The sequence below is a fragment of the Oenanthe melanoleuca genome, chromosome 3 (genome assembly GCF_029582105.1).
Source record: "Oenanthe melanoleuca isolate GR-GAL-2019-014 chromosome 3, OMel1.0, whole genome shotgun sequence".
Classification (NCBI taxonomy): domain Eukaryota; kingdom Metazoa; phylum Chordata; class Aves; order Passeriformes; family Muscicapidae; genus Oenanthe; species Oenanthe melanoleuca.
In genome coordinates, this window is record NC_079336.1 from 59,058,650 (window position 1) to 59,084,619 (window position 25,970).

Genomic DNA, 25,970 nt, shown 5'->3' on the forward strand with positions numbered 1-25,970 from the left:
CATTATACAGAGAAGTCAGTAGAAGTAAGAAAGACAAAGGTAAAAACAATGCAAGTTAAACTTTCAACCAAAACTTCCTTTGTTGCAGGATGTACTTTCTGAGACACAGTCTCCTCTGGAAACGGCTGGCACTGTGCCCCCTCTGCCCTCCTTTTTAGGGTATCAGATACTCAATTTACATGATTAGCTGATAATCTAATTGATTATCTATCAATCAATAAATTTATTATTATTAAAATTAGTATAAATTAATAATTTTATTGAATAAAAAGGGTTTTACAGTCTTAATTATGTGAAGAGCTTAAAACTGAGACCATAAGGATTAACCCATCAAGATAAAATTCACAAAATTGCTTATTTCTGAGCCTCTGCTATTTTTAATCCTGACCATTCCTATCTTGATGCTTGCAAGCTCACACCTCAAGACCACTGACACCTCGTGAGGAGCCCCAAAATAATGACACCAGTGTAGGATGCTCAGGATTAATCTCTATATTTCATGGAGATATGTAAAGAAATGCTCAAGAAGGACTGGTGTACAAGCAGTACAGGAACATATGATGAATTCCACAGGATAGCTCCTGAAAGCATCCTGAGTCACTGGTTTTGTGGGAGGATAGTTCCTTGAAAGAATAATGTCCATCTGGAGGGGTAGAATAATTGGAGAGAGGCACTGGGGGTAGGATTTAAACAGCATCACAGCTACTGGATGTCAACTATAAAGCATGGTAAACATTTCAAAAACAAAACCTTAGACTTCTAACAGTGTCGTTAAAGTTAAGTTTTTCTATAATCACAGAACCTTAGAAGTTGAAAACTCTCCTCTTTCTATTGTGTACCAGTATGATTTCCACAAACAAAACACTTCAGTTGCTGTACTAGGAACAAAAACAGGATGGGTATTAGACATTGGAAACACTCCATCTGCGCTTACCACAGGGGTATTTTTTCCCATGGATCATAAGAAGGGCAGACGGGCATTCCCTCGAGGCAAACAGAGATGTTTTCAAAACATTGTGCAACAGGAATACTCCCTGACAACCTCTATAATATTATGTTCTAAGTACAACTTTCTGTACTGCACCTTAGGCTATTTGGTGGTGGACATATTTTTCTTCCCATTCATTTTCCCTGAACTTGTGTAGAGACCAGCTGAGCTAAACAGCCTTTTAAAACCAGGACATCTCATTTAGCTACACAGATGTTCCTTACAAGTCAATAGGTCCATAAAATTTTCTGAAAAACTATCTGTGTATCATCATTACCCGGTTTCTCAATCAGCAAGGTGGAAAAGGTTATGATGAAAGAAATGCACTTAGTCACAGAGTATCCTGTGAGCAGACAGATTCCAACCCACTCCTTGTCCCAGCATCCAATTTCCTTACAGAGCCTCTATGTGGCCAGAGTTTGATAAAGATGTGAAAAGTGAGACAGTGTCAAATACCATCCAAGGCTTCCCTGTGGACAGACTTGAAAAAGAAAGGAAAGAAGATTCTGAGTTCGTTTCAGTCCCACGAGACTTCACTCAACACACAGCTCATCTAAATGCCACCCCAGGAGGCATTTCCCCAAGCCCTAACAACAGGCAAACATCGATCCCTGCCTTGAGGAGTGTCTTGCAGAGCTCAGCTTGGTTCTCCCTGGGTAGCTCATCAGCTCCTTCTTTGCACCTCTATTAGAACAGCGGGTTTGGTAAATGCCTTGCCGTGAGCACAGCGCAAGTGGAAGAAGATTGCTGGCTTTCATGGTCTGAGCAGCTACCTTCCCTTTGTATCTCCATGAATTCCAGCTGCAGTAGCCCTCCTCACTGAGAAAAAGTTTTCTGTGCTGCTGATGGTCCTTTCCATTTCACATCTGGAGATCGTTAACTGTATCCCATGTGGTCTGAGTTTTAGCAATAAAAACACTCCAACAAACTCTAGTAAAACTGATTTATTTATATTAACTGGACACTAAATACCCAGATACTACTATAAAGAATCACAGAATATCCAGAGTGGAAGGAGCCCATAGGGAACTATATTTCCCTTCCTCTTCACACTGACATTTCACCTTGACCTGTCCTTTGAAATCAATGCTAGGGAAACCTCACGTTTTAGTGGCTGGAAGTTCAGAACTGAAAAGGTCAAAAGCTGAAAATAATTTAAGCATGACATCTCCTCTGTTTAGGAGAGCTTAAGTACATATGAGGAGTGGAAGTCCCAGCTAAAACTCAGACTTGATGCTGAGAGGCTGTGACTTCCCCTCAGCTTACAGCAAACTGTTTCTGCAAAGTCATAATTTGCTGCCATGGAAAGAATTTCACTAGCAGACACTGAGCACATTGCTTCAAATCTTTGAAGGACAAAACAATGCAGGAGGGAAAAAGATACCTATATATACATTATGCAGCTACATAAGAGATAAATAAAGTGGGGGAAGTGCTGACTGGAGCTATAAAAATGATTTTAAGTTGCTAACATGGAAGAAAAATTACCTAAGTGTTTGATAATAAAATTTACTACTTTTCCAGAGGGTGGACAGTTATGAAGTTGATATCAGACTTATTTGGTGCAAACACATTTCTGCACAAATATCTCTGTTTAACATTCAAGCCGCTCTTCGGTGAAAGCCAGAAGGCTAAGTTAAAGTTCTTCAAAAGTAAACTACCACAAGTAACTAATGAAACCAAAATACTGTATTTATTTTAAAAATCACCACAAACACAAAATTGGGAGAACCGATTGAACAGCTGCAGAATGCTTTCCACTCCATCCAAACAGGAAAAAACCCTCCTGCGTTAGATCACTAACGTGCCTAAGCTGTGTGGCAGAGAAATAATTGTTAGAACTGAGAATGTGAGAACGAAGGAGATAATGGTTTACATCAGTCAAATACTTGTTCTGTTATTTTACTTTCTCTGTTAAATTTAGTTTTGAGCCCATCACTGCAAATTTAGCAGCTACCAGAGCTTTTTGCTGTCCTCAGTGCTACATTACTGCGTGGCAGAGGTGGCAGAAGACATAACACTCCCTAAGGTCGCTGCCTGGCGCTTGCCACTGCTGCTGCTGCTGCTGCTATGGTAGAGGAGCATGCTCTCACTCACACTCTGCCAGGGAGCCTGTATCATTTTGGGATTCATGTCATGGATAGAGATGGTGCCATGCAGGATGAAGAAAGGCTGTGCTTGGCTGCCTTGTATCTAATTTATGGATGGGTGAAGGAAGGAACGAAGTGTTAAGAGAATGCTGCAGACCACACAAGGCTGCAGCCGTGCTGTGGTGCAGCAAACTTAAACAATGCCTTTGCTCCAAGCAAGGACTGGCTCCTGGGGAAAGCATTTATTGCCCAGAATTCATCATCAGGAAAATGAAAGAGAACAGGTTTTATTTGTACTGTAAATCATGTACAGGACCAAAATGCTTCATTGCAGTCAGAAGAAAATTGAATTCTGGTGGGATATCTGACAAAGACGCGATTCTGGTTTTGTACTGAGACAAGTTGTATTTTTGAGATAAAGGAACCAATTAGCATTTTTGAAGAGTCTTGTCATTCTCACTATAGGAGGAAAACGTATTGAAATCATAAGATGATGGAGAGGGCTCAGTACTGTAAGAAACTAGTTTGAAGAATTTGAATGCACCACAGCTGAACCTTCTGGCTTGCAGGTCAGTGCAGGAAAGCTGATGTAAGAGCTCTGGCAGGGAGTGAATGCCTGCCAAACTCCTACTAATTGGTATTAAGGATAGATGAGGATAATGGTCTCTGAAAGAAAAAAATAAAGCTTGAAACCTCAGAACAACTTCTTCAGGAGCAGAACTACTGCTGAAGAGAGTAGTAGATCCACGTGTGTGGATAGATATAGGCTAATGCCTATAAATAGTTCCAAGCTGGCAGCGCTAAGGCAGGAACAGAAGCCAGACTGTGGTAACAGCCGGCTTCACTATAGAAATTTTCATCTTAATGCCATCTTCCTTCTTCCTGCAGGAGAAACATTAAAAACAGGCCTGGATAGTATTTTAAAACTCTATCAGGCTTTCAACAAGGTTTCATAAGGTTACATGGAAATTTTGAAATTTCATTTTAGAAATTCAGTTCAATCTCTATGCAACACCTTTTAAAATCCTAGGTTTTCCTGTTTACATGAAAATGCCAAGGAACATGACCCTTAAGTATGACTTTCACATTTAAGTCTGGTAAGTTTTCTCTACAAAAGTAGCAATAATGGTAGGGAACCTTGTACTGAAAGATTTTGTATAAATTCAACAGATTAAAGAAACAAATATCCTTTACTCCTTTTGCTGCTGTTAATTTAAACCAATAGGCAATTTTAATCTTCCAGAAGTCATGTCACACCTCTCAATTAAGAAAAGAACATATAAGCCTAAGTAAATTTTCTTTAATACTCTTGTAAAGTTAAATTCATTTGTTTGCAAAGTGATCTGAGATATCCGGAAGATTAAGTACTATTTTCTTTTCCTAGAAAATGTTAGAATATGGTTGGGAATTCTGCTGCAGTAATATACATGAGACTAGTTTCCAAACACATTAACAGGAACACTAGATTCTCAAGTATATTTCATCTGGAATGAGTGCACTGAGTTATGCTGACAAAAGTAAGAGAGAAGAGGAAAATCACAGCACTTTTCTACCCTTCTGAGGTTGCTGGGGTTCACATTTCTTGCAAGAGTAAACGAGGATAGTCATGCTATTCTAACATGTTCTGACAGAAACTGCCAGGTCTATGTCACCTGTGAAGGGACCATGCAGGGGCTAGTTCTTTTAAAATGCTGTGCAGTTAAAACACTATCAGAGAATTTTCAATGCCAAGGCATTTTACATATTACTATTTATATTTCGAAACTGCAGTCACAGAATGTTCAGACTTGCCTTTCTCTGCCTAGCAATGTATAGGTGGGATCTTCCATGAACAAGTCAACTCGATAAAATACACTTTCAGGTTCACCACAGAATGTTCTTCCTGACACTGTAAAACTTACCAAGAGGCTGTACAGTATTATATTACATGGTAATGGTATTTCCAGCAAAAAAAAAGAATTGCACATGAATAAGGCAATGAAAGTATGCAGGTAACCATGGCTACTGTTGTGAACTAAATAACATTTTTTATACAGCTGTGAATATTTGTATTTCTGCCAGCAAAGCCGTAGAGTTCAGATTTGAGACAGAACTGGTAAACACTGAATTCTTGCCTGAAGAAAGGTACTTCCCAAAGTGGATCCAGGCCTCTACATCGTGCTGCTACTCATTCTGGTGTAACTATGTCTAGTAAACATACACCTTATTATCCTAGTCAAAATAATCAAAATACAATCTTCATGGCCACTTCTTACACTTTACTGGCAGTGACCCACTTTTGCACAAGCTATTTTCTGTCCTAGGGGTATTTTTATCTCCTTTTACCCGCAGTTACAACTAATGACATAACTTCTGAAATAGCCTGGACTCCATAAAAGAGTTTCATATTTTTATAAGGTCTTCAAAAAATTTGAAACTTCTCAGCTTTCCTTGATATCTTGGTTAGTTGCAACACGCCCTTCAGCTCTCTGCCCCTCACTTTGGTCCCAACAGCATTCTCAGACAACAAAAGAAAAAAACATTTCCAAAATTACAGGGCAAGGGCACATGAGAGGGAGCTCTTCTTCCTTGACATATTTTCAGTTTCCAAGTTCATCCTTCTTAAATCATCCTTCTATTTACATATCAGTTTCTCTTTTCTCAAATCAATCATCATCTGAGAAAGAATGGAAACCTAAGGGATTTTCCTCCTCACAGAGAAAAGGTACGCCCAAAATCAAATTATCTGGAAGAAGTTGTCAGTAGTTACTATACTAAAAGAAAACATAAACACAAAAGCAGTTGGTGAGATGAACCTGTACTTCCAGCGATATAAACAAAATGAAAATAATGAAACGCCTATTGTAACTAAGTGAAGCAGGACTTAGAGCAGTATCTCCCTATTCAAAAATTGAGTCACTTCTTCCTTCCAAAAGAGCATAAGTTTGAAACCCAAGTGAATGCTCATTCATACACTATGAATTTGTTGTCTTTGCCTGGTTTGTAGAGTGAATAATTTCTTAACAGAAGTACTGACTAATGAAGCAAATGCAGATTCACTTTGCAGTTCAATCTTTAATAAACTGCCTGTAGCTCCAGGCAAACCACAAATTCCATGTTTCGCTTCTTCTCTGGAACATGAGGAAAATACTAACTCTCTTCTGCCGGTCTTTACCTGTCCATTCATTTAGGCCAAGAGAAACTTAAGGACTAAATATCTTTTGTCTGCATCAAAAGAGCACAGCTTAGATAGAATTATAGATGTTCATTAAAATGGTACTATCAATATAATTATTAGTAGTGAATGGCAATATGTATTATGTATTTCTCTCTGTTTATGGGGGGTGTGTGTACATACAAACACTATACAAACACTATACAAACACTATATGTACACACTATATACATATAGGCATGATAAATATATTACCAAAGATTCACTACACAAAGCAATCCTACCAAACTGATGTCATGGAGAATAAAACTCTGGGAGGCTCAGTAGCACAGTGTTCAGACAAACAACTGGAAGATCTAAAAACCAACAAACTCTGGCGACAGAAGAGGCACCAAGTGTGCAAAGCAGGGCATTCCTTTGGTTTCTGCATGCACAAAAATGCTGGAAAAAGAGAACTGTTCTGTAAAAACAGTGGTCACAAGAAACCAAACAAAGCTAAATTTCTGCATGTTGGTCTAAAATAAACTATGGATGCCATTTTCAATATATGCTAGGACATTAAACTTCTTTCTCAGCTTTTTCTCAGTGAAGTACAGCATACAATTATCACCTCCACTTCTATGGCTCTCTCCAGCTGACTACTATTAGCACCTCTTTATTTCCGTATTTGGTTCCTCTACTTTGTTTTCTCTCTTCTCCTCCTGAGCAACCTATAAGGCTATCCCTTTTTCCCTTAGCTTCTGACACGGTTTTTCTTCTCCTTCAAATTCTCTCTTTTCCATCTTCCATTCCTCTGCTTCAGGAGCAGAGACCAAAATGCCATCCACCTTAATTTCTGATATTTCTTAGTTTTCTAAGAATATGTATATTAATCTCCTAAAATGATTTGCAGGTGTATGAATTCTTAAACAACTTTCAGCCAATAAAAATTTGTTTGTTGATGAAAACATCAGTAAATCTGTGTGTTAGACACCTTTAATGGATGTTTCCTTAAAAGAAAAGTGAATAATTTCCCACTCCTTTTTTTTTAAAAACTGCCTTAAAATATAAAATCCAGCAGACCAATGTACATATTTCCTCTTCCCCATACATAGTTCATTTAAAAAATCTACATTACATATTGCATTTGCAAAAGAAGCCACAAAAATGTGCATTGCAGTGACTCAGCAAGTTGGAACCCTGTATACTGGCTTTATAGAAAGCTGGTAAAGCTCAAAGTAACAGAGTAAAAAGCTAAAAGCCCCAAGAAGCATATAAAATTTCTTCCTCTTGGAAATAAACTGAAGGATGTGATTTGACTGTTATAGCCATTTTTATATGGAAGAATTTCCTTTCTAAGTATATTTGACTTTCCTTAGCATGCCTCATGTCAGCCTAGAATTTTTATGATATACCAGGAGCACTAAATTTGTACATAACCAGAGTAATGTTATTATTTGTAGTAGAGGCCACTTGTGATGTGCAGCAGGATGGACAATACCAACTCCAACTCTTAGTTGCATTTGCATCCATGAACCTCAGAGGAACTTGCAGCAGGCAATTAATCTCTTCACTGTAACTGAATGAATGGGATGCTGAGGCACAAGAATGGGAAATCCCTCAGAGGTCTCAGCAAGCCCCAGCACGGTGAGGAGCAGAGGGCAAGCACAGGCAATCTAGTCTGGCACAGCAACCCAGCGCCTCCTGGGACACTTCACAGCCAGAATCAGAGGCACAGTATCATAAACCCTCTGACAGACAGCAGTGTTTTTCCATCTACCATCACAAAGCCCCACGAAACACAGGCACTAGCTAATGAGGACTTACAAAAAATGCTTTTGATCAAACACTACATAATTTCCCTCAGATTGTTTAGTAAAACAGATCTAAAAATAAAAATAGAAATATAAAGACGGGGTTTAAGCAGCACTTCAAATATGTATCATTCCTTGTTTTGAAGAGAAAGCAAGATGTGAAGAGTTGAAGGGTACCAGTTAAGAATGTAATGGAGATGAAAAAGCAAATCATGTATGGCCACTGGTCTGCCTTTTGCCATTTTGAGACGCTCCATGCTATCTGCTATTTCTCCATGGTCAGAGCTGTTTCCTGGTCAGATAACTCTGGTGTCAGAGGGAGGGAAAGGGTCACCTTAGTCAGACACATGGTCTCTGACAGAAACAGGACACCTCTGAAAGGTTATGGCTTTTCCTGAGTGAGGCACCAGGATGGAACTTGGGTGCATTACATAAATGTCCAAAGGTAGAAGAGACAATTGTAGAACTGCATGACTAATGGCAATGGCTTACACATCTGTCAAAAACATCCTCCATGCTACATCCTGAGTTTGAGCCTCTTGCATTTGAGGAGTTACTAAAAATGTACACTGTTTTTTGTATCTATGTGAGAAATTTTAAAATATGGGGATTGAACATAACAGGTTATATTAAAGCTTACAGTCTTCCACAAGCAAAGGTCCCAAGGTTGCCCCCAAATTCTTGGTTTCTGCCTATCAGCATGCATAAAACATTACTGCTGTGGCACTATTTCAACATATTAATCATCTGAATATGAAATGACTTCTGCAGAAATGATGTCTGTTTCCAACTACAAAGACGCGTAGAAGACAGCACTTAACAAAGAAAAAAGCTACTTCTAAAAATTGGTAATTTTTTGCAAAAACAATGTCAAAATATTTCCTTGTATTAGTTTTCCTGAAGCAATAATGATCTCTGGATACTGGGAGAAGCAGTGTTTTTTATTCCATCAACTTCAAGGGCTGGAAAAAGCATATAAGCTTTTGGGCTCAGATTCCCTTCACCAGGTCTGCTGATTCTTCTGGTATTGTGTCCATGTGAAATAACCCACTTTCCAACAATGATAAATAGGTAAAAATCTGGTCACTGAGCTAGTACATATGCCTTCAATTGAAGGAAAAGCTGTCTGCCAAGCTTCAATCAAGTAGATCATAGGTCTGTGAAAAAAAGAATCTAAAAGGATGGAATTCAGTTGCTATAGTGGCACATTAAACAAATAAATGAGATACCATGGAATGCTGCAAAATATTTGTGGTCTGATTAAGTCATATTTGCCACATGTGTGAACATTAACAGAACAGTTTAGCAAAGTGGGTACAATATAGTACAGTCCCACTTTTACTGTACATGAGTCTAATTCTTACCTGGGTGATAATGGTAACCAGTGCATCCAAGGGTACACAACACTGCATTTTACTGTAATCATAAGGCAAAGCATAGTCCCTTAAGTACATACATGTAAATAATAAATGCTTATTAGACTATTATACCTTCAAAGAGATATTTGCATCCTTCCTCATGCTTGCAAGACCTGCTAAGAAGACAAAGCTTTTCATTGTGATAGCCTCCAGGATGACTTACATATGGAGTGTTTAGAGTACATAACTAGTAGCTGGCGGCTGTCTAATTAAACCTTCTTCAATATAACCCATCTTCCTCCAATACATTATTTTTTTCCAGTGAAATGTTCTCTTTTCTTGATAAAAGACTTTGAATATACTCATTATTAATCATAACAATCTATCCCATAATGTTTGACTCTACTATCTGCCTATGTTGTCTGGGAAAAAAACCCAGGGAAGAAATCTATTTCTGTTAAAAGACAAAAAAAGGTGTCTGCTTTAGCAGAGAGAAGAAAGCCTACATATTTTTATTGAAAATGCATACCACTTATTAATGGATTTTGCATTGATTTTAAAGTTGAGCATTTATTTACATTTATAACCTGTAACTATGTATCTGATAAATGGTGCAGTAGCACCAGCTCCAGCAGTGTCTATGGCAAGCAATAGAAGCTTCACAAAAAATGAATGCTAAAACAAAACCAGCATTCCTAATATTGTCAATATTATGTGAATGAATCAAATGCATTTCCATCCCACAACACTGGTGGTGTAACAAACATACCTAGCAGTCCAGGGCCAAACTTTGCTTCTAGGAAACACAGCTCTGTACTCCACACTCAGAGAAAGGCTAAGGCTCCCTTCATGTGTCCTTTTTGGGCTTTTCTTTGGTTGTCTGCTTTGTGCCCATAGTAATCACTTTAACAAACATTTGTATTAACGACTTCAGCTGAAAATCTGGGTTTAGGCTTTCATTATCAATATTATTACTATCAGCAAAATTATTACTTCCAGAGTTACACCTACCTTTGGCTGTTAAAGCAGGGCAGCTTGAAATACAGAGAGAATACTGCCTAACCTCTGGTACTTCAAATATGTGACCTTCCAGCTCACCTGCAACCCTCAGCAAACTGCAACTGTTTTAATATGCAATGTATTTCACACTTCACAGCTGATACGGAAAAATAAAGGTCTTTTTTTTAACACAGGACTATAGTTTTGAGAGTCAGATGATCAAGACAATGTACAGTCTTGTCAGATAAAAGTATAGACAGATACAAAGATGTCAACATCATTCTACAGATGTCACACATTTAAGTTTTATATGAACACAGGCCTTATACTCTTGGTGGCTGCGGGTGATTTTAATCTTAAACTTTTTCCAAGTTTCTGAAGTTCCTGGCATGGCACTCTGCAAATATTACTTTATTTACTGACCTGTAAACCTACATCCAATAGCAGCAGAAGCAATTATCCTCCTCACAGCAGCATCCATAAGCCATTTCCTTGTTCTCAATTCCTCAAACTAATACATCTCAGGGAAGTGTACCCAGTGAAGAGATGGAAGAAAATATACTCCTCATTTCACCTTTCTTACTGTTTATTTCCTTGCTTCTCTCTTTCTCCTCCTCCTTCCTGAAGTCCTCTTTAGCATTCTGAATCTCTTCCAGCCTGTCTACATTATTCTGTGGATCTTTTTTATTCACTTGCCTCATCTGTTATTTTTCTTTTTTTTTTTCCCCTAGGTAGGAGTTGGAAAAGCATCAGCTGACTTTTTAATTCACCTCTTTCCTCCCACCTATCTTTTCCTCTCATTCAACCATCTTTCTCTAACCTCCCTTTTTGTTCTCTCTCACTGGCTCTCTCCCCTTCTTGCTTCCTTTGGTAGCAGCTCTGCAACTTGATGCTGCCTAGATGCTCTCATGCTCTCTGTCAGCAGACTGAGCTACGTGACCTCATCAACACAAGGTGGTTAAACTTCTGAAAGAGATTTCATCTGGGAATTTCAGCTCTCAGGCTTTTAATTTTCAATGTTCACATCCAGAATAGGGCTTGCATGTTTTGCTGTTACTAAGTGTTCATAGACATTTTAAAAAAGATTCCTTGTTACTAAGGTTTAGGGACGTTTATACCAGGAGGAGCCTCTGTGTGAGTTTTCTCCAGATTAGTGGAAATACCAAACAATCGGAAAAATTCAGCATCTGTGTTCAGTTAAAAGCTGTCTTCACCTTACCCTGATGAGTGCTCTCTGGCAGATGTAAAATGACTAAGGCCAGCTTCCCACTTGACAAAAACTGCTGTGCTGTTACTGTGTTAGGTAAAGGGGTTTTCCTAATGCCTCCAGAGGATGCCATTTAGACAATTAACTCAGACTTCTTCACCCTAGCAGCCTCTCTCAATTTTCAGGCACTATGCTATCACAGGTTTTGACATACCACCAATTTCCAAGACCTTCACATAAGTAAGAGAAAATTTAAAAAAATCTTTTAAGCTGGTGCTGTTCTTCTCCCCAAAGCAGGGAGATAATTGATATCACCGTAGAAACCCTCCAGTGGTGGAACTAGCAGATAATGAGGAGAGATAGCAGATGGAGCCACGTAACTGCAGCATGAACATGCATGAAGTGTACAAATTCAACAACATTATTTTCATGGGTTTTACAAATATCCTGAGTCCCCAGGCAACCAGCTTCAATTGCTATTCTCTCCATCAGATAGATATTAAAATAATAGCCATCTAGGAGTGGTTAGTCTGTTGGAAATTAAATTAAAAATTTTCCCTGATTTTTATCAGAAAACCTTGCAACTTATGTAAAAAGTGGGAACGCCTTCCTGGAGAACTGAAAATTTTATTCACAGCTAACATATGAAAATATCGTAAATAAATTAAGAAGAGCACTTGAGTTGTAATATCCTTGAAACACTTAAATTGGATTTAGAACAAAGTCTCAGAAAAATGCAAATATCTTCTAGGCAGAAGCATGATGCATTATGAAGGTGCAGTACACTTCACATGCAGAGCTCATCCATGGGATGTGCTGTGTTAGGCAAGCATCCCTAAGGATGCTGTTTCAAATTAGCAATTTCTGAAAAGGATTTTTAAGTCTACATGGAGAGAAACACCTTGATGAAAAACTAGTATCTCCTTGTTCATACATCAGAGGGACCACTGTGTAGCAACTGACCAGGGAATAACAGAGAGATGGGTTTGTCAAATAACTCATCGGTTTTGGACATTCCAATCTTTATGCTCAGGTTACTATGGATTTTGATTTTTGCATGCCTTTTCTATTGTTCTTGTTAAATCATCAAGGAGAGAAGATTTATCCCAGAAAAACAACTTCCATAAAATCACAGCATGATTTGGATTGGAAAGGACCTTAAAGATCATCTAGTTTCAACCACCCTGCCATAGGGAAGGACCCCTTCCATTACATCAGATTGCTCAGAGTCTCATCTAACTTGGTCTTGAACACTTCAAGGGACAACACATTCACAGCTTCTCTGGACAACCTGTTCCAGAGCTTCACCACCCTCACAGGACAGATTTTCTTCCTAATGTCTAATTAACATGCTCTCTTTCACTTTGAAGCCACTCTCTTATCCTGTCACTAGATATCCTTGTAAAAAGTCCCTCCAGCTGTCTTGAAGGATCATTTCAGGTACTGAAAGGCTGGAATAAAGCCACCCTGGAGCCATCACTTCTCCTGTGTGAACAACACAATTGTCTCATCCTTTCCTCATAGCAAAGGTGTTACATTCCTCTAATCGCCTTTGTGGCCCTCCTCCAGACTCATTCCAATAGGATTATGCCCTTCCACCATGAAAACAGTAAGACACAAAAGCAATGGCCACCCGACCTAGGACAAGGCTGCTAGGACAAACAACTGGAGAGGTGGTGGTGTGACTTTCTACCATACTCTGGTGGGCTCAGCTTTTCAGCTGAGTATCAGCAATAAGAAGAGACAACTTGTAAAATAAATACAGATATATCTCTTGGATAGGCTCTTTCTTCTCCATAACTTTTTCTTTTTTCCTATTTGTCCTAGTTTTTGTGCATTCCCTTAAATAGTAGGACAGAGGGTAAGTCTTTCTAGAAATGCCTTTGTTTCCCATTTCCCAAAAGCAGCTTAAAACATAACAAGAGTACAAAACTGGAAGAGCTTATATAGACTGCAGTGGCACAGAACCCAGACAATAATCACTTTTCCAACTCCACAGATGCAAAGCATATTTCTCTTCCCCCCCGTTCCTGACCTTTCTGCTAGGGTCTTCATATGAAGTCATTGCTTTGTTTCTGACCTCCAGAGCATTTCAACTCCTCAGTAAGTAATTTCTATCTCTGTATTTTGTTTTCCTTCCCACAAACAAAAGATGATTCACATTTTTAAAACAAATTTGAGACAGTGTCTGCAAAAACCAAAGAAGGACTTTCACTGAAATGGTATGCTAATTTGGACAGATACTGCAGGCAGTCCTGCCATGTAACCTGGCTCAAAATCAGCAATGCTCAAGCTTAAATTAATTCAGTCTACATATCTGTTTATGTGGGCATTGTTAGAATAGGGGCAACCTCTAGTTTTACAGCCTGTGCTAGTATTGAAAAGAATTTCTGAAAACAAATGTTATCCATATATCAACCTGGCCAATACCAGCACAAAAAGTTGCAATGAATGAGCTGATAAAAATCCTACTATGATACATTCATTTTATACAGTAAAGGTTAGTCTTCAATTAAAAATTCCTCATACTAATAAAGATCAGATAGCCAGCCATCAGAAAATGGAAAAGAGTATTTCCCATGGAAAATGGGAGCTGATATGGTTCCAAACTGCAGGACAGTTTCCAGAAAACAAATGACATCTTTGATGAAAGAGTTCAGTAATCTGGCAACTGAAATTGTAGTCCACAAAGACAAACTCATCTGCATAACAAATAAATCCAGGAAGTGCACTTGACACTTCAGAAAAAGACCAAGGCTGAGCCCTACTCTCCAACAATCCTCTTTACACAGGTAGTTATTTCTGTGGACAGAAACTTAGCTTCAGCTATTCAAATGTGCCCCTTCAGACAATAAAAAGAGATTAAATCCTTGTACTGGTAAAATCAGCAGCAACCCTGCTATTGATTTCCCTAGTCATTTATAAAGTCATTGTGATAGCATTGGTTATGGATTACTGAACTGACGAGATGATGCAATACATCAGTTCCATAGAACAGTACCACTCTGTTAGTGATACCTTTCACAGGTGTATGAATCTCCACATTATGGTACCATAAGGCACCACTTAATACACAGATTTCCCCAAATACAGGAATTATATTTGTAACTGTTCTGGGGGGGCGGGGGGTGTATATTTATATATCTTTAATAGAAAGATGTCCTTAAAACCATATGCAATTTTATGGTGAACAGTTTCTGCACAGCAATAAGCTTCTCCTCTTTTTCTATTAAACTTTATAAAAAATATTAAAATTTAATTGGTAATGGGACTTGCATATTTCCAAGGTTAATTTCCCTCATGTTTCCCATTTCTAGAAATGAATTTTTTTGTAATTCTGATTTTTTATAATGTTGAAAAAGAGTTGCTATGAAGGACTGGTATCTCTGAGTGTTAACAACTCATTACTGTGTGTTCAAGAAAATAGGGGTTTAGATATAGATGGTGTTGTAACCACAAACAAGAGATGGGAAAGGAGGAAAAGAAAAATGTAATTACTACAATCTTAAAAAGCAGCAGGCACTGCAGCCCAAACCACTTCTTCCTGGCTAATGCACTGAACTGGATGAGCTCTTCAAACAAATTCTTCACAGAGCCTTCAAGATAGTCACCTTTAAATGCTCCTAAAGTATGAATACTTTCAAATATTTTAATACATGCCCATATTTCTAATGGAAATACGACTGTTGTTATTACAGGCAGATTTCCTAACTTTTCACTCCTTCTCTATGTATGGATTTCGCAATTGATGTTGACATGAGCCAGTTGTTACAGCTCACCATAATACAGCAGAAAGCTTTTTATTGTGCAAAATGTATAGTGTATAGTTTCACTGTTTGTTTGTTCGGTTGTTTTTTTGTGCTAAATAAGTATTTTGGAGAAACTGCTGTGAAAAAATTCTGGATAGAGTGCTCACTGACCTTAGTCTGTGAAATAATGTTTGACCTCAGATCCTTAGGAGCTGTACCAGGTTTGGGAAGCTTACACAAAAGTGGGACTAATCAGCAATGTGGCAGAAGCTAAACAACCCACCTCTCACTGAAGATGATACAGATGAGTCTCTTGTGTGCATTTTGTTGTGCAAGGCTGGGCTCAAGCATGGCCACCCTTGCGTTCAGAATAGTTACTATTCCATGTGCACAACTGCTGTCAAAATGTGCAGGAATACATGGGAATAAATATCTATTTCAGTATAAAGCAAAAGCCAGGGATCCTGATTTTTCTAAACTGTATTCCCACAGGTCCTACCTTTTCACCAAGTGAGCCTCTATCACATTCTCTAAAATTTGCCATGTCAAAATTTTAACTACTACTAAGTGAGGTGCAAGCATTCTCATGGTAGTTTAATAACCCTTTCATACTATGATGAGCAATGCATCAGAATTAATTAGCATGAAATTGGTGAGGATAAAATGATGGATAAAACATCAGAAAGAATGTACTAAATGTGGTGAAAAGCCCCATGGCCATAAGCTTCCCCTGTGATCTAGCCGCAGAACACTTGGATAAATGGAGACTGACACAGAAACCAAGTCCTTTACAAAAGTCTTTCAAAAATTATTTCTACAATATTTCAAGTTGAAAAAAACCGTCTAAAATACTTGGACACAATACATTTCAGCAAACCCTATGATGTCCAAAAATCTCAAACAAAAGCCCTCTTCACATATTTCACTAAGTATAGATTTCTCCAAAGCAACATGAGCTTGAGCTGCCTTTTAGTTACAGCACAGACAAGGCTTTCTGAATACCTAGGGCCATTTGCTGCCAACTGCTTCACAATGTACATTCATGAAAAATGTTATGGGTTAGGCACTTCCAGTATATGGAATGTCACCTGAAAGAAATGCTATCAGAGCTGGTACTGATCTGTTCTGGGGAAAAAATCAAGATGTGCATGGTTTGGCAGTGTTCGCATGTGTTCAATTTGTAACCGCAAAGCTCAGGGGAGGACAGCCTGAACAAACATAGCAGGAGTCATCAGACTCTTTCCTCAGCTCTAGACACACATAATATCATGCTGTTCCTTTCAAAACATCATAAAACAGTACAGTATCTAGCAGAAGCTGATGCTCCTCTTGTCAGTAATAACTCTCATATTCCTCCTTTGAAACAAATCTGGGGAACAAATAAATAGCAGTGTCACCTGCTCCACTCCACAAAAAAACAATTTGTCAAGCACAGCAATGGTGGACAAATCTTGATCAAAATCTTGATCTGCTATGGTGATAAAGTGCACACACCCAGAAGGATGAGCTCTGCTGTTGTCTACTGATGAACAGCAGTGCCAAATGGTTTCCCACATCTTGATGAGGAAAACAAAGTAATATTGAAACATTTTGCACAGATGCAACTAGAGAAGCAAACATGTCACTTTTTAGCTCCAAATGTTGCATAAACAGTGTAAAGTACCTGGCGGTAAACTGGGGCCTTACTTTCCCTTGGCCTCTAAACATATAACATATAGTTAAGAGAAAGGATGTCTGACTTGACATAGCAGACAGGGATTAAAAGGGGAGATTTCTTCTCAAGAAACTACCTTTATGATTACGAATGCATCAATTTTAAAGCTTTGCATTGATACATATAATTCCACAATATTAAAAATATTCAGGTAAGTTTCTGCTACGTAAGTTTGGTGTGCTTATTTTTCTAAAAATACACCAGTCCAAAAAAAAGAGATGTTTTTGAAAATCATTTTAACCAAAAGGTTTTCATCATGAATTATAGTTTGGTAGACTGGTAAAGAAACATTCACTTAAATGTTTCTGTCATTTTAGAGCAAGATTTGCCAAACTCAGAACTTCTGTTTTATGGAACAGTCTCTTCCTCATTACCACGGTGACATTTCTCTGGGAAAGCTACCTTATACAGGAAAGAGCTCATCCCCACAAGAAGCCTGGGATGTAGGACACTTAAGTTGAAATCTCCAGTTTCAACCAAATAAGGATTCAAATATGACTCCAGGAGTCAAGGAAGGAAAGATGTTACTCTTCCTTGCAAATCATGTTCCTTCTGAGGGGATTAGCACCAAGAGTATGTACAATCATGCACAGAGAAATCAGCAAAGAAGTGTTTGCATTACTTTACTCACCATTCCATGATTTAGCCATGCTGGTATAAAATTATCAAGCAGCTTTGGGTAAACCAGTTCCCTGTCATAGATATAGATGCTCCAAAACATCGTCACAACAAACTGAAGAGAAAGAAAAAGACAAGACATTTTAAAATATATTCTTCTTAAAAATTAATTGCATTCTTTAGACAGCAAAATGGGTCATTTAGCAAAGGATTTGGGGATAGACATGGAAATTATTGTTCTTTGACCAAATACAGTTATAATCAACAATTTGAATCTGGATTACCCTTTGCATTCACTGAAAGTTTAACTTTTCTTCTTTTTTCTTTTTTTTCCCCTAAACTTTTAGCCAGGAAAAAAAATCTCATTTTTTTTTACTTACATGCCTGTGGCCAAATTACAAGTGAATACTAGACTTTAGTAGCAGATGTGGCACATAAATAATGTTCCTCCACTAACAGGATAGAAAACGAATGGAAAATCAGCTAAAATATCACTTGGAATTCAAACAACATATCAATATGAAACACTCACTCCTGAACAGAAGTCTGCAAATTCATACTTGCACTTTTCTGCATCAGCCATCAAAAGAAGCTTTAAAAAAAAAAACAAACCAAAAAACCTTTGATGACTCTCCACACAATTCATGGACTGGGATCCACAGAAAAGAGGTCTAGTATACTGCTCATTTGTCAACATGAAATTTGGCTTGGTTCTTCTCAGAGACTATTTACTAGGGGCCCAGAAAAAGACCATTATTTCCTGTAAACTAAGGACAGGACAAATGGATCAGATAAAGTTTACACTAGGCTAAATTTTTGCCGAAGTGTTCACATATTCTTTCAAGACATACAGATGTCTGAAAGGCACAGACAATACAAACTCACAAAAATGTACAGAAATAATAGTTTTAGCTGACCTTAGCTGTGGCAAGTAAGTAATTTTCTAATTAAAACACCACGGCTTTCTAACCTTGAATTTGAGCCATTTTCTAGTAATTAGAAAGGCTTATTGTCCATAGCACTAAAATCCAATACCTGGGCCAGGAGCTTTTCAGTGACCATTTACAGAGGCTCTGTAAACAGTAATGCTAAATCCAAGTCTGAAGTTTGGGAGCCAAAAGATAGAACTTTCACTGAGATAGATGGGAAGTATTCAGTTACATCCAAACTGGTGTGGCTCATGATCTCACAGTTCATTTAGAGGAACACTGAAAGAAATACGGGGTGAGCATAGCACATCCTGCAAATTACTAGCACATATAACAGTGTAGGCATAAGTTAGTTCACTAGCTTCTGACTTCAGAAAGTTAAAACTGATGTTTGCAGTTAATCAATGGCACCTTGTTCTAACCACAGACACGCAGACTTCGGCCAGCCAGTTATGTGAATGACCTGAACCAGTGCACTGTTCCCTCAGTGTACATACAGTACATAGTTTCTTGGTTTCCAGCACAGTTGTCCATCTGTTACGACAGCTATGAGTGCCTGCTCAGAATAGGCTTGGACTATTTGACTAGGGCACAGAGGCCAGGAAAAAAAAACAGGTTATGATGGACAGCCCAAAAAATATTTCAAATGTAAAGTACCCCACAAGAAATCTCTCTTCTGGGCCAGTCTTGGCATTGGCACAGCGCAGCTCTTTACGCACCTGCTGACACGTAAGTGCCAAGATATGAATAGCTGAACAACAGGAAAAATGGAAGCAAAGTATTCTCTTCTCTATAGGCTTCCTAGAAGCCATGTATTATCACAGGAGGTCTCTGAGAACCTGCTACGATCAACTGGGGCATAAAAACATCTTCTCAGGCATATGAAGACTAAGATTGATAATGATTTTTTTCCAAGGAAGTCTCAATGCAAGAAAAGTCAACCAGGATTAGGTTGAACTGTATTACATTGAATACAACAGAGCTAGCATGTTTTGACCTGTGATTTTTGTGTGGAGCAGAATGAAACAATAGATTTTGTCAAGGAGGTAAAGACAAGAAAAGAGGGGACGTGCCATCTGTCCCTTAACCAAAGTCAGCCAATGGATGGAACAGGATCAGCCTAGCTGGTTGCAACCATCTGGAGCTACAGACGGCAAACGCTGCTGAGCAAAGCACTATCACAAGGCAGACATAAGGTACAGGAAGTGCGCAAAACCAAACGTGTTACAGAACTAACCTGGCCCACAGGATGACCCGACACGAGACTTAGCACAACACCCTGAGAAAGACTTCTTTCAGTGCCTGAATGGTTCACCTTACTCCTCTTTACAATTAGCTCAATTGGATCAAATGAACTATAAAAATTAACTGTTTTGATAAAAGGAATTATAATGAGGTCTTGTGACATACATAGTCACTTTGGCTGCTTCTGAATTTGTTTACTTTGATTAATGAGCAACTGTTGGTCTGGTACATTTAAATCCCCTCTACTATGCTTGCATTTTGCTACTGACATACTTTTATTTGGGCTGGGCTTTGATAAGATCCAACCTGATCATGTAGTGCCAGACCATGACACAGGTGAGCTGCTTCTTTACACTGCCTCTTGTAAAGTCCTGGACCTGCTTGACGAGTTTCTTATGCTTTTTTTATGGCCAAGGCAGCACACAGGAGAAATGAGACAACATTCTCAAGAGGGTAAACAATAAACTTTTATTTGCAAACTTTAGAAAATAAGGGTGCTTGGTGAATTTTAAAACAACATTCAATCAAAATCAAGCATTTCACAAGGCATTGGCTTAGCAAACTCCAGACCATCCAACCCTAAGTTACCCAGAGAAGAAGAAATGGGGGGAGGAAGAGAGAAAGATTAAAAAATCATTGCTTGAATTCCAGTGTGATCTCAGCTACTGGGAAATCCTAACAGCGGGCCTATGCAACTGCTTTTATCTGCTCTGGCCTCTCAGGGCATTCCCCCTCTGGTGGAGCTTTTGCTGTGCCAGCGGCTAATAGCCAATCTGTGGCTGGACTAGAGGCTTCAGGGGGGTGGGGGGTGGAGCAGCGCACCATGCCACCTATGCAGGACATGCCCTGCTCCCATCCCTTTGGTTGCTTTAAGCCAGTAATCATTTTCTCCAGCTTCTCATACAACTCCAAGGCTCAGAACAATGACTGGGATCAGAACAATGTGAAACGGGATCTTCTTCTTCCATGGTGGCAGTAGTGGGATTCTAACGTAGCAGAAAGAGGGAGAAAAAAAGGAGAGGAAAAAGAGGAAAGTGTCCAAGAAATCATACAGCAGACAATTGCTACTTCAATAATCAAAATATAGGTCCAGTCAGTATAGGGATTCCACCCTATGCAAGCCATCATCCCTCACCCTGTGAGCTCCAGAGATGGCAAGAGAGATGCAAATCACGAACTGGGGGGAAGAGTTCATGAAACCAATCTTTTGGCTGCAGTGATTGGAAGAGTTCAGGAGAGTGGTTGGTAATTTACTTTTGCTTGGGCTTCTTAAAACAGCACTTTCCTATTGGTGAGGTTCAGCATTTCACCTATTCCTTGCCCATTTAGTAACAGCTTATCAAGGATCAAACAGTTTTTACAAAATCATTTTCGTTACTTGCCGGACTTGTAAGCTGAGCTCCAAAATAGCCTAACGAGCCCAGTTTAAGATTCTCTATTGCAATGAGATTGCACACCTCTCCAAAAAATACAAAACCTAAGGATAAGGCAAAATTTCAACAGTTAGGCTGCATTACATTTTGGAGCTGATATCCTAGTAAGTTCAGGTATCATTTTACCCCAAACAAGAACCCGTTTCCTGTATTACCACCCTTATCCCTCCACCAACCTGGTTTCAGGGGGGTCCCCAGGGCCCATATTACAGTCAATTATCCTATTATAATGCCAGAGATCCAAATGCCAGGATAAGGGGGAAAATCAGGCTGCACCATGGGAAAGTTACATCAAGTGAAAGTTCTACTACATAATAGTCTGGCTGACTCAGGGAGATTAAAGGTATAACAAAAACTTGAGCCATTCCCATCTATTTGGCATATTTTTCTAGACAGGGTCCTGGGTTCAAACCAAATACCTTCCTAACTTACTTCACTGGTTTCCAAATCTGAAATTCTTTCTTCTGACATCCTGACCACTTAGGACTTCTTTGCTTTACAGCTGGAGAAAACTTTCCAGCTGCTGCCTCAGTCTCTGTCAATCCCCTCCTCTGTAGGATCACACTTCATACATCGCTTTCCACTATTACATGTGGTTCCTTTGGCATCAAACTACACTTCTTTCTCAATTCAAAGTAATTTTATACCTTGCTCTGAGGAGGTAGAAAGGGGTATACAAATCTGATTTCATAATCACATTAAATCCTCTCTGAGTTTTCAAGCTAAATTCAGGAAGGAATCTTGTCCACCTGCTGTAGCAACGAGAGAGGAGACACAAAACCAATGCCTGTGACATTTATACACATACTGCAAAACTACTGAGACAAAACACATACAAATATAAATACCACAAAACATATTAAGATAAAAACATGTACAGACAGTCACTACAGAAAAGAACTGTGTGAATCTTCAGTTGCTGTTTCATCTTCTCACATCCATCTTTGCATGGAATACCTGCAGAAGGAGAGAGAAAACTTGGTCCTACTTGGACCAGTTTTAAAAAGAAAAAAATGATCCATCTGGTGTTAATTTTGTGTTCTCTGCCATGGGCGTCTGTGGTTACCCATGCATGCATGTTCAGAGGGGTCTTTAAGACCAGCAGGACTTCCCTGATAGTTTGGCATGTCTACCAGTACTGGCTGACCAGGAACATGTACCCCAGGGTTCCAGGGATCATCAGCCTTTTTGTTTCTGGAAGGCGTGGTAGGTGTTGTGGGGCAAAATGCTGTAAGTCATGGACATCTACTTACTCTCCATGGGTCACTGACTTTAGTCACAGTGCCCCACAGCTGACGAGGCCACTGTGGATCATGAGGTCTCAAAAACCAATTTAGAAGACTATTTGTCCTTTCTGCTACCCTACTGGCTTGTGGATGTGGTGTACGGGGTGTGGAATACCCACAGTATCCCATTAGTTTTCACCCATTCCTGGACTATTCATGCTGTGAAGTGACTGCCATTATCTGATTGCACTACATCTCTTCACCTGCAGCCATTTCAATAAATATCTCCATTTCACTTCTTGTTCTGTTTCATTTTCCTCAGCTAAGACAGCTAACTGAGTGATGGAGTCTACTTGGTCATTTAAGATGTGGGCTGGATGATCCTTCTTCTGATGGGCTGCTTCCCATACAACTGATGGTCATTTTGGGTCTTGCACTTTTCAGAACTTCTCTCCACTTCCCTTGCTGCCATACCAGGTGTGTGCCCACGGCTAACAGCCAGTCTGGGTCTGGATTATGGCTTCAGGGGGGTAATATGCAGCAGTGCATCATCCCACCTACGCAGGATTTGCCCTGCCCCTCTTCCCCCCTTCCTTTAGTTGTTCTGAGCCAGTACTCATTTTCTCTGGTCTCTCACACCTACGTAAGCCTCAAGCAGAACTGCAGCTCCTGTGCTCGTGTTGCCTTCCTTGTGCCATAATTCACTACTCTTGTGGAGACAGACATTGTACTACACTCACATGCCAGGCTGAACAGGCTGCTCATATGAAGCAGAAACATTTCAGGGAACCCAGTATTTTATTTTCCTTTGCTCCCAAGGCAAAATGGCACAAATATTACCCTTCCATTTCCTCTGCAAACATACTCAAGGCTTTGACAAGGAAGAAAACAGGCACCAGCAATTGTTTTTTACATTTCTTTGCACAGGAGCTTCCTAAGATTGGCAGCTTTGCAAAGATAGTACTGGGTTAAACGTAAAATTTAGCACTGTATAGAACAGAAAAGTTCCTCATTTGCTACTTATCCTATCTAGAGTCTGTAATGATTCTATCTGTCTGTAATGATTATCTATCTAGGGTCCAGTCATTACAGACCAAAGAAAAACTCAAATTTGCAAGAAGACCTTGGAACCTGAAAATATGGAATAGCTCACTTATTGCAGGCTAAAAGACTGCTGACCAAATAGCAGCAGAAAAAAACAAGAAGGCTGAAAGCAAAATGTTGACTTCCCACTTAAAGAGGCATTCCTTAAGTGCTTGTCCTCTGTCTCTAAAGCTTCAGAGGACACAAGAACAGCAGCATGTGGCCCTGTCAAGGGAAAAGTTTTAAAGCACAAGATGGGAGATGGATGGTTATTCAAAAGAGAAATCAAGTGGCTTTGCCAAAACACTACAAATGGAAGCAAAGAGAAACTAAGAAAGTAAAGCCAATAAAAAGAATTGTGTAATTTGCACTTTTACATGAGTCCAACCAAGAAATGTTATGCAAACGAAGAATGAACCCAGTGGAACTTTATTTTCCTGCACTATGTGGTTTTGGTTCAGTCATTTCCTGGATGGCTAATGAAAAGAAAAAAACCCCAACCCTTGTGACCCTGACAAAATTTGTTATAAATACAGTTAAACGTAGGCTTTCTGCCTATCTCCCAAGACACTTGTGGTTAATTGTGAGTATAAATATGTTGTTTGTGAACTTCTTTGACAGTTAGAGGTATTACATCCAGAAGAAAAGTGGTGTTAAAAGCAGACCACAATAGGTACAACTTGGCATGATACTGTCTTTAGGTGGGATTGAGAACTAGCACAATACACCAAATGGATTTGAAAAGCACCAGTGACAGGAATCCCAATGAGTGGGAAATAAAAAGCAGGGAAAACCCATCCAGAGAATAGACTTCAGGGAGCAGTTGTACCTCTACTCACTAATTATGCCATCACCAGTCATCTCATCACAATGGATGAGGGTAAAATCTAGAAGAGAGATTTTTGCATGGTTGAGTCAGCTATGGAAATATAATTATGTTGTATTCTGGTCAAGTAATGAGGTAACTAGGAAGCTGCAGCAAATGCCTACAGATCTTTTCTGGGCATATGATCACAGATCAGCATAACTGATGATCTCCAGAAAGGTGATCAGCTTTCCTTTCGACTCTGCTAATACAGAGAAACAAGAAAACATGTCTGACTTTCTTTCCTTTTTGTCACAGGCTTTTAAATCCATAAAAGTATAATAAAAAAATGAGATCATTCTGGTCAGTTTAGACTCAGATTCAAACATCGCTAGGCAGCAATCTCTCTTTCAATATATAATAAAATCAATTTCTCCCTATTTTTATTAAACACAGTCTCAAACAACCAGAAAGGCCTGTTTTTGCTCTTCTTCCTTTTGTTCAGTACAAATTACAAGAAACATATTGATAAAACCATATACAGTTTACACAAAACACTAATTAACCACAGAAACTTGGCAACTTAATGATCTATGTCAAACAAATAGAAAAAAGTAGGGATAAGCTAAACCACTGGTGTAATGCCTGACTTTTAAACATGTCTCACATCAGTGTAGCAGCATAAATTATGCTCAATATATATCTCCTTTACACAGATAAAGGGATGGCAAGTCCAAGTAATTATAGATGAAAATTAGTAATGAACTTCTAAAATGACTTTGCAAGCAATTTTCTTCAGTGGATGCTTCCTAACCTCTGAGCCATTTGAATAGTTTTGCAGGCTTAAAATGAACTAAAAAAGGGCTAGGAAGTGTTGCCCACAGACATTTTGTGGAGTAAGGCTTTACTGAATAGAAAATTCATCTGTTGATTTCTGATTTGATCTTCTGAAGAGTCATGTTAAAAAGAGCAACAATAGGTAAATAGTAGTCATTATGCCATTAGAAGAGATTCATGTTTATTTCTTAACTCTCCTGTGAAATATAGATTGGCAATTCTGTTTTATCAGAGCCCCTGAAGATACACAATGCATATCACAACACTGGAGAGATGGATTTGCTGCACAGATTTTTCAAGTTTTGATTTGTTTGCAAGATTTGATTTGTTGTGAAGCCACACAAGGAAATTATTTACCCTTGGGCTGTTCTTCCTCTCCTTTGGAAGGTGTGAAGAAGCCGGTGGTCAGACGTCCCAGATGGTTTGTATGTAATAGTTTTTTAGAAACTCTTAAAAATGAGGAACTTTGTTAAATTTTTTTTTTTCTCACATCATTGTTTAACTTGGGAGTGGAAACCCCTTTTCTCATCTGTTTTTCAGAACAAGTCATCTCATGGGCTCCAGTAAGCAGGAAATACAGGAAAAAGTGGTGAATTGCTCCCGAAAAGCTGCAGTTATTAGGCTTTAAAATGTTCCCCTAGTATTTGCATTATTGCCTAAACATGCTCTGTGTAAAACACTGAGCAATAAAAATAATTTAGATGTTAAGGTAACTGACAAGTACTTAAACATGACCACTAGT

At 38.9% G+C, this 25,970-nt stretch overlaps 1 protein-coding gene across 1 annotated transcript in view; it reads right to left on the minus strand.

Annotated features, from left to right (window-relative positions):
• Positions 1-25,970, minus strand: part of AIG1 (androgen induced 1) — a 122,571-nt gene that overhangs the window by 57,493 nt on the left and 39,108 nt on the right. The window contains exon 3 of the mRNA XM_056486286.1: positions 17,684-17,785. Within this exon, the coding sequence (XP_056342261.1) occupies positions 17,684-17,785 (102 nt within the window). The remainder of the gene's footprint in view (positions 1-17,683; positions 17,786-25,970) is intronic.